At 49.2% G+C, this 16,490-nt stretch overlaps 1 protein-coding gene across 1 annotated transcript in view; it reads left to right on the top strand.

The window, feature by feature from the left end:
* The first annotated feature begins 6,852 nt into the window (after nucleotides 1-6,852).
* FOXE3 (forkhead box E3) overlaps nucleotides 6,853-16,490 on the top strand; it is a 42,273-nt gene continuing 32,635 nt past the window's right edge. Inside the window, exons 1-2 of the mRNA XM_014938940.1 lie at nucleotides 6,853-6,861; nucleotides 8,466-8,594. Coding sequence (XP_014794426.1) covers nucleotides 6,853-6,861; nucleotides 8,466-8,594 — 138 coding nt within the window. The remainder of the gene's footprint in view (nucleotides 6,862-8,465; nucleotides 8,595-16,490) is intronic.

The raw sequence follows: 16,490 nt of genomic DNA, 5'->3' as shown, positions 1-16,490 counted from the left end.
CTGTAGCACGGAGCTGCAGGCATCAAGGATGGTGATTTCTTAATCTAGTTTTGCCTTGGGAGCCAAGGCTTTATATAATTATACATGAATATTCAGCCATTCAGATGATCTCTCCCAGTGGAGAGATGCTGGTAGCTGAGATGCTTTCCTCGGTCAAGTACATGCTGAAATAGCCACTTATTAGCAAAACCTGGAGATGCACTGCAGGTCAAGAGGGTCTTTTGACAATGTGGGAGAGTACGGATGTGTGTGCCCCAAAGAGGCAATGGTTACCTGCTCTATCTTCTGTCTTGGGGACACTGGCTGGGTTCTCTGTGGGTTTTGGGGCACCTCTGCTGAATCTGATGGACGGATGGATGTTGATATAGTTGTGTGTGGGATGGAGGTTGATATATCTCTCTGAGGTATGGCAGCAAGGCCCACCTGGTCCATTAGTCTCCGTAGATGGCTGGAGCATGACAACGCAAGCTGAGAACTGGGACACTAAGCCCCTACTGGTGTGTGGAGACACGAGGGGCTCAGTCAAAATGTGCCTCTCCTGCTCTTTGCCACAAGCTCACTGCAGTGCATGCCGTGGAGGGAGGGTACTGCTGTCAGTCATCAGCCTGTCTCACTCCAGGCATTCCCCACACAAGTCTCTTCAGGCTCGCCTCTTTGTGCACGGACTGTTAATTCCTCCTCTGAGGAGCTTATTTGTCTTTTCTTTCTCTTTCTGAGGGGCCGGGGCAGCTCCGTGCTCCCCATTCTTCCCTCCTGAGAAACAGGCTGAAAAATTCCCCTCCTCTTCAGCTGCAGGTGGGATCCCTGGCACATGCCTTGGGCTGCCCTGGATGGTCCCTGCCCAACCAGCCCCTTGCACCAGCAGAAACGCCACATCCAAGCATTGGCAGGAGTGATGCTGTGGCCAAACACTAAGAGAGAGGAAGAGAAGGGATGTTTAAGAATGATGTTGGTTCCCCCAAAAAGGGATAAACTGGTCATGGATTGACTTATGCTGCTTTTTGCAGAAGTTGAAGGGCTGAAGCCAATTGATGTAGGAGCAGGTGGGAGGCAAAAGCTCAAGTGGATTTTATGGTGGAGGTTGGTGTATTTGTGCAAGGGATGAGCTGCCCAAAACAGCCCTTTAATGTATCTCTCCCTGTGGATTTATTTCCACAGTATCCACCCCAGACAGACTACCTCCCGCTCTAAACAGTGTTGTGGTTAGAGGACCATCGTGGAAGCCTTTTTCCTGAGGGTCACATCTCTACGTTCCCTTTCATCCCCCAGACTGTGAATGTTATCCCTGCGATGTGCTGATGGTATCGCAAGGGCAGTGGACGGACCAAGCCAAGGTTGGACTGAACTCTGGCAGGTTGTTTGGTTTGGTCCTTGTTCCCAGAGCATCATCTGGTCTGGATGCAGAGGGGCAAACTGGTTCCCGTACTTGAACAGCTGGTGGGATTTGGGGAAGATGATGCGTTCATTTCATGTGTGGCACCAGGGATTCATCCCATGCAAAGCTGTTTTGGTCGCAGCTGGCCCAGGACAGCTTCCTGACGTCTCCTTTGAGATGGAAGGATGCCATACCTCACTCCCCATCCGCTGGACAAAGAGACTTTTCAGCAGTGGATTAATCTGGTGGAGATATCGTAATTCAAGTGTGAATTTTGACTGAAGGGTGTTCCTCTGTGCTTTTGGGGATTCTTTTGTGCCAGAGACTGTCACAAGATGTCTGGGAACGTCCCTTTTCTTTTTTTCTTGAAGGGCAAGTTTCCTTTCACCTCCCAGCTGCAGGCAGGCTCAGCACATGGATTTATTCGGGGCTGGGGATGTGTGTGTGTGTGCGCGCCCACATGTTTATTTTTTATTTGTTTTTTTGAAAGAACAATGTTGTGGCGGCCGACAGCTAATCCTAAATTTGGGATACCTGACATTGTGATGAGAAAACAAACCTTCCTGCACTTAAAATGAGTGGCAGGCCAGGTTTGGCCCCAGCAACCTTCAGAACTGGTTTGACCTTGCAACCAGACCTCCGGGGCTGAGTGACAGCTTTTTACAGCCGCATTAGAGCTGAGCTGACCTTGTTTATCTGGGGATTCACCTGGGAGACAGCAGACATGTCCAGGGATATTAAGTCTCAAGCTGAAAATGTTTGCTCAGGTATTAGGGGGAGAGTTAATTTAGACTGAATACCTCCTATGTGGCACCAGCCACCGCTCCGAGGGACAATGTGCCCCTCGGCCGATGACAGTTGGTTTAGTTGGTTTAGACTTTCTTTAGAAATTGGAGTCTTCTTTGAGCGGAGCCATGCAGAGTCCTTCAAAGCGTTCTGAATTTCCCTTCACATTTAATATTTTTGGAGTTTTGGTAAAAAAGGAGCCCAGGTGAAGGTGCAGGTTAGTCTCCCTGCAGGGGGGTCTTGCTGCAGGCACCAAGAGAAGTGTGTTGGACCAGGTGGAATCACTTTTTTTTGTACAAAATGTGACACGTGCGAGCTGATATCTGTCCTTGTTTATCTGGGGATTCACCTGGGAGACAGCAGACATGTCCAGGGATATTAAGTCTCAAGCTGAAAATGTTTGCTCAGGTATTAGGGGGAGAGTTAATTTAGACTGAATACCTCCTATGTGGCACCAGCCACCGCTCCGAGGGACAATGTGCCCCTTGGCCGATGACAGTTGGTTTAGACTTTCTTTAGAAATTGGAGTCTTCTTTGAGCGGAGCCATGCAGAGTCCTTCAAAGCGTTCTGAATTTCCCTTCACATTTAATATTTTTGGAGTTTTGGTAAAAAAGGAGCCCAGGTGAAGGTGCAGGTTAGTCTCCCTGCAGGGGGGTCTTGCTGCAGGCACCAAGAGAAGTGTGTTGGACCAGGTGGAATCACTTTTTTTGTACAAAATGTGACACATGTGAGCTGACATCTGCCTCAAGCTGCAGTGTGACTTGTGTCCCTTCCTCCAGTACCCACTGAGCCCTTCCTTCCCACTCAAGGAGGTGATTCCCCTGCCACGGTGACTCAGGAGAGGGCTGGGTTCTTCCCTTTCCCTTGTGCGATCACTTTTTTTGTACAAAATGTGACACATGTGAGCTGACATCTGCCTCAAGCTGCAGTGTGACTTGTGTCCCTTCCTCCAGTACCCACCGAGCCCTTTCTTCCCACTCGGGGAGGTGATTCCCCTGCCACAGTGACTCAGGAGAGGGCTGGGTTCCAGCAGTTCTTCCCTTTCCCTTGTGCAAATCTGGAATGAGAGGACCAAGCCCCATAGCTGGCCTCCTCCCAAACCTTGAGGATGGGCAAAAAGGGGCACCCAGCAGCCAGTGCTTGCCCTGTCCACCCCTATCTATTGCAGCCAGGAGCATCCAGGGGATGCTGCCTGAAGCCTGATCCCCTTCGATGTCACCCAGGGAACTAAGTCATCTCAGTAGAATAATTTCATCTGCTGTGGTTGCGCAGGTGGTTGCAACCTCTGATGTACACCAATGTGCATGTGCTCTGGGCAGATGGTACAGCCCTCCTGTGGCATCTCTGAGATTCAGGGGAGACAATTCTGGATGCAGGGAGACCTTGGGATTTTTTTTTTTTTTCAATTCTTTCTTTGGGCTTGCAGTTGTGTTTTTTTTTTTTTTTTTTTAATTCTTTCTTTGGGCTTGCAGTTAACTAGCACCCCTCCATGTGTGTATGACCACATGGGTGGTCCTGGCTGCATCCCATCCCTGGGAAAGACCAAGTTTTGCTGTTTCCCAAGGTAAGGTCAGCACCTTCACTTCTGGTGTTCCCCAGGTTTTCCTCAACTGTGTTTTGCATTGTATCACTACCAATCCCTCCCCATTCAGATTTCTCTGAACAGTTTGGGACCATAATCACTGAAGGTTTCATGTGCTGGTATCCCACATGGGGGTGTCTGGTTTCTGCTGGAGGTGGAGCAGACATGTCCAGGGATATTAAGTCTCAAGCTGAAAATGTTTGCTCAGGTATTAGGGGGAGAGTTAATTTAGACTGAATACCTCCTATGTGGCACCAGCCACCGCTCCGAGGGACAATGTGCCCCTTGGCCGATGACAGTTGGTTTAGACTTTCTTTAGAAATTGGAGTCTTCTTTGAGCGGAGCCATGCAGAGTCCTTCAAAGCGTTCTGAATTTCCCTTCACATTTAATATTTTTGGAGTTTTGGTAAAAAAGGAGCCCAGGTGAAGGTGCAGGTTAGTCTCCCTGCAGGGGGGTCTTGCTGCAGGCACCAAGAGAAGTGTGTTGGACCAGGTGGAATCACTTTTTTTGTACAAAATGTGACACATGTGAGCTGACATCTGCCTCAAGCTGCAGTGTGACTTGTGTCCCTTCCTCCAGTACCCACCGAGCCCTTTCTTCCCACTCGGGGAGGTGATTCCCCTGCCACAGTGACTCAGGAGAGGGCTGGGTTCCAGCAGTTCTTCCCTTTCCCTTGTGCAAATCTGGAATGAGAGGACCAAGCCCCATAGCTGGCCTCCTCCCACACCTTGAGGATGGGCAAAAAGGGGCACCCAGCAGCCAGTGCTTGCCCTGTCCACCCCTATCTATTGCAGCCAGGAGCATCCAGGGGATGCTGCCTGAAGCCTGATCCCCTTCGATGTCACCCAGGGAACTAAGTCATCTCAGTAGAATAATTTCATCTGCTGTGGTTGCGCAGGTGGTTGCAACCTCTGATGTACACCAACGTGCATGTGCTCTGGGCAGATGGTACAGCCCTCCTGTGGCATCTCTGAGATTCAGGGGAGACAATTCTGGATGCAGGGAGACCTTGGGATTTTTTTTTTTTTTCAATTCTTTCTTTGGGCTTGCAGTTGACTAGCACCCCTCCATGTGTGTATGACCACATGGGTGGTCCTGGCTGCATCCCATCCCTGGGAAAGACCAAGTTTTGCTGTTTCCCAAGGTAAGGTCAGCACCTTCACTTCTGGTGTTCCCCAGGTTTTCCTCAACTGTGTTTTGCATTGTATCACTACCAATCCCTCCCCATTCAGATTTCTCTGAACAGTTTGGGACCATAATCACTGAAGGTTTCATGTGCTGGTATCCCACATGGGGGTGTCTGGTTTCTGCTGGAGGTGGCTGGACTCACGGGAGAGAGGCAGAGGGTGGCTTGGGGGGAAAACTAGAGCTGATTTTGAATGATAATGCAGATGTCCATGGTGTGACATCCCTCACAGATGAAAGACCTTCCCTGATGTTGAAGGAAAGATTTTGTTTAGTAAATTCCTTCCCATTTTCCCTGCTGGTATTCCCTGGTATCACCCTTTCATCTCCTGTTCTGCTAAGGTTTCGCTGCTGCCCTCCCTCTCCCCTCACTCATGCCTGTTTGGAAGCATTGGGGTAATGTTTGTTCTCTGTATTGCTGGCTTTCACTTTGGCACTGGATTTTTGGGCCCCGGCCAAGGTGGGAAGTTAAAAGGCCTGACCTGTGTGGGAGAGACAACCTTGTTAGGACCTCACAAAAGCAGAAGAAGCTGAAATCTCCAGGGAGGAAAGCCCGAAAGCAGCTTTCTCTGCAGTTCGTGGAGGCATGGCAAGGGATGTCTTTCTTTGACTGTCTCATACTTCCACAGAAGTTTTGAGACTGGATGGAATGATTTGAAATCCCTCATTATAGGCTTGACTTCATGCAAAGATGACATGTTGTGCTTAAGGATGAAGTTAGCTGCTGCTCTGCAAAGGGACAGCCAGCCACCGAGCATCCTGCCTGGGATGCAGCAGGAAAGCTCTGTCCCTTTCCCCTGCATCACTTCTGTCTAGCTCAGGGTCCCAGGTCCTTGAGGAGCCTCTCCTGGGATACCTGAAGACCCTCTCCTGAGGTCCCCGATGTCCTCACGGTCACAGACAGTGCTCAGATGGAGGAGGGAGGAAGGCACAGATGAAAAGCTCCCAGGGAGGAGGTGGTGGTGCATCCCGCAACTGGACAAACAGCAAGAGGCCCACTGGGTTGTGCAAGTGCCCAAATCCTAAATATTTGCTTCTCTCCTGAACCAACCTTCTTTGCCTTCCTCTGTGTTAAGACAGATGTCTAAAGGCAGTAAGTTCCCAAGGGCAGGAAAAGCCCTTTGTACCAATCTGGGAAGGATGCCCACGCTAACTGATGTTCCTGTGCCTTCCCTACTGGGAGATGGTGGGAAGCATAAGCCAAAAGTGCCCTCTGGATGTGTGGATCCTCAGCACAGCGTGGGTACCACTGTCAGTCCCTCCTGAGCTTGCCCACCCTCGGAAATGAGCCCAGGAAAGAGGGGAAGCGTTGAAGCAGTTTGGCCTGGAGGGCTGGAAATGCGGCTGTTGCAGCGTGAAGCCTCCCTGTGCTGGGGGAGGCTGGGATCCTGCCGCTGAGTTATTTATTTAAGAAAAAAAATATTATCATTTCAGACGTTGGCAGCGTGGGGTGTATCTGCCATTGTATCAAAGATGTGGTTTTAATGCACTTTCCTCCGCTTAAATGCTATTTGCCTTCTCCTTCAGGCAATTGAATTTAAGAAAACTCTGGTTGCCCAGGTTTTGTTGAACAAATTGGCCCCTCTGCACACAATTCCCAGGAGGAGCCAGCTCTGCAGAAACTCTGGGAGCTGTCACTTCAGTGCATGGCTGGGACGGGCTGAACGGATTACCCAGCTCTGCATCGTCTGCTCTTTTATCTGTCTCAAAGCAATGGGAAGCCAGGAATAACCCCCCGGGGTTCCTCTGAGCCTGGCAGTTTCTGGAGCCCGGGGTCAGATGACTGTTATTGTAGCTAAAGGTGTTTAACCCCAATTGATTTTGACAAGCCCTATTAGCAGATCCCCCAATTACTTATCGGGTTTTCAGAGGAACGTTGTCGATTTAAGGCTGGATGCTCTAACCTGAGCGCTGCTGACAGGATGCAACAGGTACCGAAGCTGCTTCTGCAGGAGTTGATGGAAAAAACCTTCCATCAGTCTTCAGGGCCAAATTCTGACCCTTCCCCAGGGCCTGACAGCTCTTGAGGGTGTCAGACTCATCCCTGGAGAGCAACGGGCTGGAGTGAGACATATGAAGCCTCCTACCCTGCACAGCGCCAAGCATCCTTGGAGCAGCCCTGGGTTGGGCAGTTGCCTGCATCCCAACACTGGGGAACGGCACAGGAGCTGTGGGACCTCAGGCAAAGCACAGCAGAGTCCCTGGAAAGCTGCCCAGAGCAGGCTGAGGGTTGTTCCTGCTCCTTTTCAAAACTGATCTGTTCCCCAGCTGGGTCCTGGCGGGTGGAGAGGGCAGTCTGGTACCACTGGCTGCAGGTGGTGGCTGCAGGAGGGAAGGGAGATTGCTCTGCATCTTCACGTGCTCAAAATCAGTGTTTAGCCCATGGGGTTGAATTCAGAGCTCCAAGGCCCTGCTGGCTGGACCCGCTGCTGGGCAGGCAAAGAAACTGTATGGAGACTTATATCCATAAGAAATATTGAGTGAGGAGCTCTCTGAGGCTTGTATCCCAAAGACAGCTGAGATCATTTGGACTCGAATAGGAGTTATGCGCATAAATCATTTCAAGGTCTGGGCTTAACAACACTGATGATTTTTTTTCAGTTTTATTTTTTTTTAATAATGCAGCAACTGGGAAATAAAAACATCATCTAAGGAAAGAAATCACTGCATTAGTCTAATATTTTAATTAAGTCCTGTGCTGTGTCGCTGTGTGGGTCAGATGTAGGTGTTTGTAGGTGACAGCCTGCTCGTCAGTCACCCGTCCCTGGGGCAGGGAAAATGTGGCCGTTACACGTGCAAATACAGTTTAGCCCGAAAATTGCTTTTGGGCAGCAAAACAAACAGCCGCTTGGAAGCCCTGCAAGTTTCACACTTGCTTTTGCGTCTTGGTTGCTCGGGGAGAGGAGTCCCTGGCTGGGGGAAAACAAACAGCCGGCACGGCCAGCCTGGCTGGGGGCTCACACGGGCTCTGCTCGGAGCCCAGCGAGAGGCTGGAGCTGCTGGGAGGCTGCGGCAGAGTCCTCGGGGAGGTTTTGTAACAAACACCTTGTAAAACGCAAATATTTGAATAGCACAAGTAACGTGCCAGGCCAAGGAACAACTGCTCACGTATTATTTTTTTTGTTTGAGACTTAAGGGTGAACGTAAGGATTTTGCGGGGACAAAAGCGATGAATACGCTGTTTACAACCACTACGCTCATCCCTCAGTTTGTGGACAGGTTTATGAGCCATTTATTTAAAAGAGGAGAGACCCTAGCTAATCAGCAGTCTATTTATTGTTTCTTAATCATTTGACAGCATTTCATAACTCTGTCTTGTTTTCTATTATGGGCACAATTGCTTTGAGTGTGCTCATTCCCCGTGTGCTATCTCTGAAATTAATTTTCACTTTGAAAACTCTTCATATTCTTCCAAATAAAGGCTCATATTTAAATGGAAAATATTTCTTTCAGATTATTGTTTTCAAAAGAGCCAGTTTTTTGCTTTGTTTTGGGTTATTAAAGGGTTTTTTTGTTTTGTTTTGTTTCATTGCAGGCGTTTTTAGCTCAGCCTCCAGAAAGTTGGGCAACGGAGGAGGCTGCTGTAGGCATTGGAAAACGCTCGGGGGTGACTTTGGTGCTTGATGTCCTGTGTAACCTTGGCCAAGTCACTGAACGTCTAACGGTAAGGAGGCCCTTTATGTTGATTTTTGGGGGTTATTAGTTATACGACAATGTGTCTCTGATCTCTTTGCCTGTTTGTGGGGTGTGAATAAAGGTTGAAGGAGCTGTGCTGCTCCCAGCCTCACCAGCCTGCTCTGTGCTCTGGTGGGCTCCAAACCTCTGAAGGGACTGGAGGGTTTTATTTCCACACTGGAGCTCGTTGACCTCCAGCACAGGAGATCTCATTCCCCAAACTGTTTGTCTCACGTCGTGCTTTTCACCCAGAGGTCCCAAACCACGGAGGTGCTTGCATCCTGCCGTGGGTGCAGAAGTAACTCCTCCTTCTCCAGGCACTTGGCTGCCCTCAGGACTCTTGATTTCCAGCCGTGTGAGTGCGAGGAGAAGGGGGTTTTGCCTACCCCCGCTGCCGAGCAGGCAACAGAGAGCCAAGGCAGTGGAAGGGCCCAGGAGCCGTTTATGGAGTGCTCAGCAACATCCCATTGACTTCTTGGGGGCTCAGCACCAGCTTGAATCGGGCCGTTAAAGTGACCTGCAAAGCTTTGTCTTAAAAGTGCTGTCTCTTCTCCCATCAGCTGCAATATTCAGGGGAATGCTGATATTGATGAGAAAACTCCTGGCGATGGCTGGGGCAGAAAGAAATTACTTTCCCACTAGGGAAAGGTCATCTGTGAAATTTCACGGACAGTCCCCCCATTCGCTAAACACCCCTTTCCCCTGCCTTTTTTTTTTCTTTTTTAATTTTATTATTATTTTTTTTTGGTGTGTGTAATTGCGTGTCAGACCAAGTGCACTCAGAATGTGAGCAGGGTCTGATACAAGGAGGGTGAAATGAGATAATCCATGTTTTCATCATCCATAGGCCTCTCTTTTCACGGGCCGTGGGCCGTACTTTATTAGGCTGAGCAGCTCTGGGCCTGCAAGAAAGAGGAGCCCTTTCTCATCCCGATGAGAATAGTGCAGTGAATGGATTCCAAGTGTTTACTCAGCATTTGTCTCGTGGTTTATCAAAGGAATGAGGAGGAGGTGCCGACAGACCTTTTGTCCCACTGATGTGTTATGACAATGTTCCATGAATATGCAGAATGGCAGAAGGGATTAGAGCCAGTACAATTCCCCTCCGGCACTTTTTTTTTCTTTTTTTTTTCTCTTCTTTTTTTTTTTTCTTTTTTTTTCCCTGGGATGTTCAGGGGTTTAAGAGTGACCTGCTCACAGTCAGGGCACTAAACATCAGATTTTCCTGCAGATAGGGGTGTAAAAATCCCACACTTGTCCAAAGCTGTTAGCATCTGACTTGAAGGTTGGCCTGTCTTAGTCACTAGCTGCTCTTTATGAAATTTCAGCTGGCAGGAACTGCCTGGCTGAAAGCTTTGTGTTTTGGGAGACATGGAGATATTGGGGCATAATTAAAACTTGAGTCAATCAGTGACACGTGAAGCCCAGGCCAGTGGTGATGTGACCGCTGGTCTCTGGTCTGCTGCTGTTGGTGTGGGCTGGCAGTGGTACCTCGCTGTGTTTTTTCTATTACTTTCCAGAGTCCTGGTCCAGGAGTTTGGATGTGATTCCATAAATGGTGCTGATATCAGGCATGGATGTTCTTCATGCTTCATGTGCCATTTTGGATGGACAGGTTAATGAGTTAACCATTGCAACACACCCCTGAGGCAGGTGATGGACATATCTCTATTTTCAATGTGGGGAGACTGCAGTAGGATGGGGAGAACAGGTAGATCACTCCACACCACCAGAGGTGCCGGGTGTAAATCCAACCTTTCCACTTGAGTTTCTGACCATTCTTCTCCGACTAACTCTGCTGAGCCATAGTCAGTAGCTATCAACCCATTATCAAGGCCGGTAATGCATTTCTATGTAGTTGAGCAAAGGTGTCCCACCAGAGAAATTACCCTCTGTTGGTTTCCTGCATCCCAAGAATCTTTTCTGTCCTGCTTCTCAAAGGGTCTGTGGGGGAGCTCCCCATATACATAAGGGAAATGATGACTTTGTGTCCTGGTTGGGTCTTATCCTGGGAAGAAGAGTGTTGGACGTGCTCACCACCGGTCTGATTCTACTCTGGTTCAAGTCAGCAAAGTGCTGCTGAGAGCTGTTAAATCCATCTGAAATCTCCCCCACCCCAACCAGAAAGGTGAAAGTAGTGTGTTTCACCCTTGCTGTTTGCTTAGGGACTTTCCAGCATGTCCTGGCTTTCTGTTCAGGATTTTGGTTGCTCTGTGAAGGATTTGGAGGACATTTGGTCAGATAAGAGGTGGGATATAGCCTGCTCCCATCAAGCTCATGGGAATCACCATGGCTGTGACGACCACAACATCTGCTGTGGAGACATCCAGTGAAGGCAGCCACAAGAGTGGGGAAACCACCACGAGCTCCTCTTTACAGGAACATTTGTGTGGTGATGCTCTGAAGATGGCCAAGGACATCAAGTTGTGCAGGGCTGCCCTGCTGCTGCCCCCATGGCATATGTGGTGTGCAGGGCTCCAGTCTGGATCCTGTGTAGAGCATCCCATGGCAGGCTTAGCCTGCAGCCACCACTGCCATTAGTTTTCCCCAGAATGTGTGGGAATTTGGGGGTTCTTCAAAAGCATGAGCTTGAATAAGACCTGCAAGCCCCTCTGGAGCGTTAGGTCTCTGCAGAACGAGGCACTTGCTGAGCATGGAATGGTCAAGTTTGTAATTGGAGTGTATGTAGGGGAAAAAGCGAAGAAAGAGGCAGAGCCTCCTTGCAAGTCCTGCCACTGGCCGTGCGGAGGTACCGCTGGCTATTGTGGCATGTTTACTCTGCTTGCTGAAGTCTCTCTCCACCCACTTGGGAACACAAGCAGTAATTAGGCTGATGAATTTTGATACGATTATCCCAAGCCCAGCTCTTGGCTGGCTCCGTGAGGGCAGTTGGCAATGGATCCTGCTGATGGAGGGTACGTGCTGTGATTTGCTCACTGAGGAGGTTCTCAGTCAGTCTCGGCTTTGGTGGAGAAGTGACTACATACCTCCAGATGCCAAGGACCATTGTCCTCCTCCATGGGGTCTGGTCAGCACTGGGATGTGTTCCTGGGAGCTGATGATGAGGGACTCAAAGCACTTTGTGCTTGTCACTCAGGTCAGCCAAATTCTTGAGACTGGCTTAAAAAGAAAAGGGGTATCTCTCCTCATCTGCCTGCTTTCCCCACCATCGGCAGTACTGCATCTTTCTCTGCACTTTGTGTGTGCATGAAGGATCGTGGTTTTCATGTTATAGTCTGCAATCAGGACTCCTCAGCTGTGGTGTAAAGGAAAAAAAAAAAAAAAAGGGAATAAATCCTTCTCTGAGAAACCTGTGATGGAAACACAAGGGCTGGCAGCCCTGGAAAGGAGGTCAACTTGGGACTTACAGCACAGACACTTGACTGTTGAAAAGACTTTCCATCCTTCTTTGCTCATCTTTTATCCCCTGTGATTTTACTGAGTTCTGGAGACTGTGTCTGGCCCCATCTTCCCTGGGGGGGAGCACTAAGCAGTGGAAGAACAAACCCTTGGCAGCTACCAGCCTCTGGATTTTGTGGCTCTACGAGGCAAAGCTATTAGGACCTGTTTGCAACCAGCTAATTCTGTGGTGGAAGCTGCTGAACTCTCCAGTGAGTGCTGGCTGCACGAGGGGCTCCTCTTCACCCCTTCAGCCCTGCAGTTAAGAACATATCTCAAATATCTCAGTGTCGGTGTGCTGTTCACCTGGGACTCAAGACAGTTTTTCTCACTTCTGCTCCGCCTGAACATGTTTGTGCCTCTTGGGATTGCTTTTTTATTGCTGTTGATGTTTTTTCTTTAAAAACTTTGTGGCAGGATGCAAGTGCCCAGTTCACATTGTTTTGGATGGGAGTTGGTTTCCTAAATTGGTCTTTCAAACCTCTCCCAGACTCTTTAGGCTGGAAAAATGATGACCAGATCCTGACTTTTTTCTTTTTTGACCCACTCCCAGGCTCGGTCCAGGTTTCCTATGTGTTTTCCTCCTGTCCCAGTTTCCCTCCCTGTATGGTGGGGGACAAGCTGCCCATTTTTGATCTTTTAGGTCTTTGAAGATGTGCCATGCCTACTGAAAGTGGCCCAGGCAGGAAATTTTGTGCAAACCTTGTGCACTGCAAGTTTGGTGTAAAGAAAACGGGTAATATTCAGTCATCTGAGCACCCTTCAAAGAAGAGCAGGTAACACAGCAAACTGAGTGAGAAAGGGAAAGGGAGCAGCTGATGTTCAGTTTTCTCTCCTGATTTTTCCTGTGCTTGCAGAAATCCAGATCTGGCCTGCCCCAGTTACCTCCTGGAGACCTTCAACTGCTGTTTTCTAGCTGATGATTTCTTGCCATTCTGAAGGGGAATTCTTCCCACAGCACTAAGGGACCCCACCTCCCCCCCAGCCTGACTCCCGTCGCAAAGCTCTGCTGAAATATTTCATTCAACATTTCTTCTGCAAGAACAAAACATCCTCTTGGTCACCCTTGGGATAGAAATCCCTCCTTTCCCCTGGTACCTCATTATCTCAGGCGTCAGCTGGTGAGGGAGGTCAATGTCCTGTTTTGCACCTATCCTGTTGGGTAACCAGAATCCAAGCCAGGCTGCAAGTCCAAATCCATCTCCCTCATCCTTTGTACTCAAGCTGGCAGTACTAGAGAGAGTTGACCTTATCATCAATCTTCTAGGTGAACCCTGAGACTTCTTCAGCCTGTTACGTTATCAAAAAGTGCAGTTCCTCTCAAGCATTGTATCAACCCTTCTGATCCTGGCCACAATGTGGCTTTGAACTGGCAACATGAATAGAAAAGAGGCAGGACTAGGAGTGCAGGTGCTTTGAACCTCTCTCAAGTCCACCCCTGTATGGACCACCAGGGTTTCCTGCCAGAAGATGGGCAAATTAGTGACCTGCATCATGGTGCCTGGGGTGAGGACTGTGAGCAGGGAAAGTGAGTTGCAGGAAATCCCTGGAAACTGCAGGCATGCAGACAAAAAGCCAACAGAAAGAAGTATGAGGGGCTTGAAGCCCCAGAAGAGAGGTCATGGCCCCCATATCTCACACTGCCTGAACAGGCTGAGGAAGTCCAAGTGCTGCTTTGGGAGGAACAAACCTTCCTAGGTCATAGAGGTGGCCCAAATATACTGCTGAATGGCATCAACTGTTTCTCATCCAAACAGAAGCAATTCAACAAAGCTCACATCTTGACTAGTCGGGATGCAGCTGGGGTACCACTGCAGAACCAGAAGCGATGTGGTGTGGTCCTCCAGAACAGCTACTGCAGAACAAGAGGTGATGGATGAACCCCAAACACTCTCCCCAGGCACTCAGCTGACAGAAACCACCCAGGACCTGGATGCTGGTGCCAGCTGCCTACCTGCATCAAACACTGCTGTGATATGGAGATTCCCATCTCTGCTGAAGGACCCCAGTGTCCACAGAATTTCAGAAGCCACAGGTGGAAATGAATTAACTGAATCTCTGTGGATCCTCAAAATAAAAAAAGTCTGGATTGATTCTCCCAGCCCCAAGTAGCATCAACCAGGGATGGTTTTGGCTAGAAAGAATGTGAGACAAACACTGTGATTCATACTTGTCCAGTCTGATTTGAATCTGAATCATCTCTTCTGCCTTCTCACGAGGAAATGATGTGATGAACCCCTGGCCTGTCATGGCTGGAGACCCTTTTACTGTACCACATGCGCTTTGAAGTCATTGCATGAGATCTTAGCTATTGATCATTTGTGGAGTGGTCTCAAAGGCACATGAGGTCTTCACAACCTTAGCCAAGTTGGCTCCTTTCCAGACAACCAGCTGCTCCACCAACACAGACATGTGATGAGATGTACCCATTTTGGGCAGAAGGGCTGGGCAGTGGCCAGTTCACTCCCTCTGTACCTGGAGAACTTGAAGGTTGGTGCCTTGCTTCTGGACTTGTTTTCTCCTGTTTTCTTGTCTGGCTTTAGGATGCCAAGCAGAGGCAGTGTGCTTGACTGCCAACCCCTGGTTCTCCATCAGCGCTGTGGGTCTTGGAGACCCCCCTCCAGGCTAGCAAGTGAGCATCCTTCCCCCTTCTGGGTGGGAGGATGTCTGCTCTCTTTCCCCCCAGATCACCATCATCATCTTGTGGCTTCACCTCTGCACCCTGGCTGGGATGCTCTCCCCACTCCCAGCCCTGCTCCATCCCCACCTTCTCAGGAGACTCGATGTCCTACCCAGCCTCCATCCAACTGGTCCCACCAGCTCGTGGGGTGCCTCGTACCTCCTGCTGAGGTTCATGCTCTGCCTGCGCTACCAGGAGGGGATTGAGAGAGGTGCCTGGCTGGGCTGGGGGGATTAAAGAGCCTTTGTTTCAAAAGCATGTTAAGTGGTGAGAAAAAAACAACCTGCCAGCCTGGCTGCAGGCAGATCAGGCTGAAGGTACAAGACGGAGGGAAATTTTCCATGACAGAGGTGTGCTCCTGGCCTAAGGGAAGGGAAAAGGCTATTATGGTTGGAGTGAATGAAATCAATGCTGGCAGGAGCATTAAACAGAGGAAAAAGAGGGAGGTTAGTGAGCTGGCAGAGTGGGATTTTAACAGTCTGCCTGGGCTTGTAACGAGTCGGTCTGGTAGTTGTAAGAGCAACAAATTGTCAAGGAAAAAGGGAAGTTTTGCAGTGAAGTCCTTTCCTGGGAGTCCTGGTGTGTCGCATCTGGGGCACTTGGGTCTCAGTTCCTTGATTTCATTGAAAAACACAAGCCTTGGCAGGTTTGGGGGGCTACCTGGAGCAGGGTCTGTGCAGCAGAAGTGATGCTCACGTGGCAGCTAACAAGCACGGGGGCAGAAGCAAGGCTTGCCAGTATGGGGGGTGCTCAGGCTGTGTGGGGTCAGGGAATGGGAAATAACATGGGAATGAACTCCAGCTGCAGTGCCCATGTCCAGGTTAAGATTTCCTGCCTGTTCCTGTCCCGTTCTTATGATCCCCAGATGAATTTGCAGAGGTTTTCATCAAGCCCAATGGGCCAGGTTATTCCATGGACCTGGCTGCTTATTTATGTGGTGAAAACATCAAAATTTCTGGGGAGGGGCCATGAACAAGCCTTGTGGAATGACCCTGCAGGACACTGAGCTTTAACCTCTACCTTGTGTCCTCTAAACAAAGCCCAGGAAACCTGGTCAGTGTGCATCAGCGTTTTGTTGTGAAGGGACAATTTTTTAAGGTGAATAGAGATAGTTGGAAAGCAGGAGACCAAGGTTTCTTGTGAAGGTTTGCTCTTGCAGGGGTTGTCCTCAGTAATTTTGTGTGATGGTTTCTTCTGGTTGCTGCCATAGCCTGGATCCTTCCAGGATAGAAGGATGGTCAGAGAACAGTAAAAACTGTGCCCTGCTCAGAGCAGTGTGTTGGCGAGTCATTCTCACCAAGAGATGGGTTTTGGACCTGTGCTATGGTTGTATTGCAATGATCGTAACCTTTTGGGTTTCTAGAGTATTTAATATTGCTTTATAAAAACAAATATGTAAATGTTCCTTGCTAACCCCATGCATGGCCCACACTTTGTTCTTATCAGTGCATTGAAGCCACCAGGCAGGACAGGTGAGCCACCAGGGAGAGGGACCAGCTCAGCCTGGCCCTTGTGCGTGGGCTTTTCTTAGGCTTGGGGTTTGGCCACGACGTACAGACCTGGGGCAGGCAGGAATTTTGACTTCCCTATAATGGTGAAAAATAGTTTACAAGTTTCTTTCTTTAGGAATATTTTCCTGCTGTTTCCTAGTTTGGTAAATGCTTTACCTGTACTTTTTGTGAATAAATGATTTTGCCTGGACCTTGCTGCATGATTTCCTACAAATACATTAGTGACTCAGAGTTAGTTCTCAGGAATAATTGATTTGCATTTGTTACCCACCTTCTGCATCTTGAAGAAATGGAA

This window comes from Calidris pugnax, unplaced genomic scaffold (genome assembly GCF_001431845.1).
Source record: "Calidris pugnax isolate Ruff unplaced genomic scaffold, ASM143184v1 scaffold18, whole genome shotgun sequence".
Lineage (NCBI taxonomy): Eukaryota > Metazoa > Chordata > Aves > Charadriiformes > Scolopacidae > Calidris > Calidris pugnax.
The sequence above is the reverse complement of the archived record's forward strand: the minus strand, read 5'-3'. Positions and strand labels throughout refer to the sequence as shown.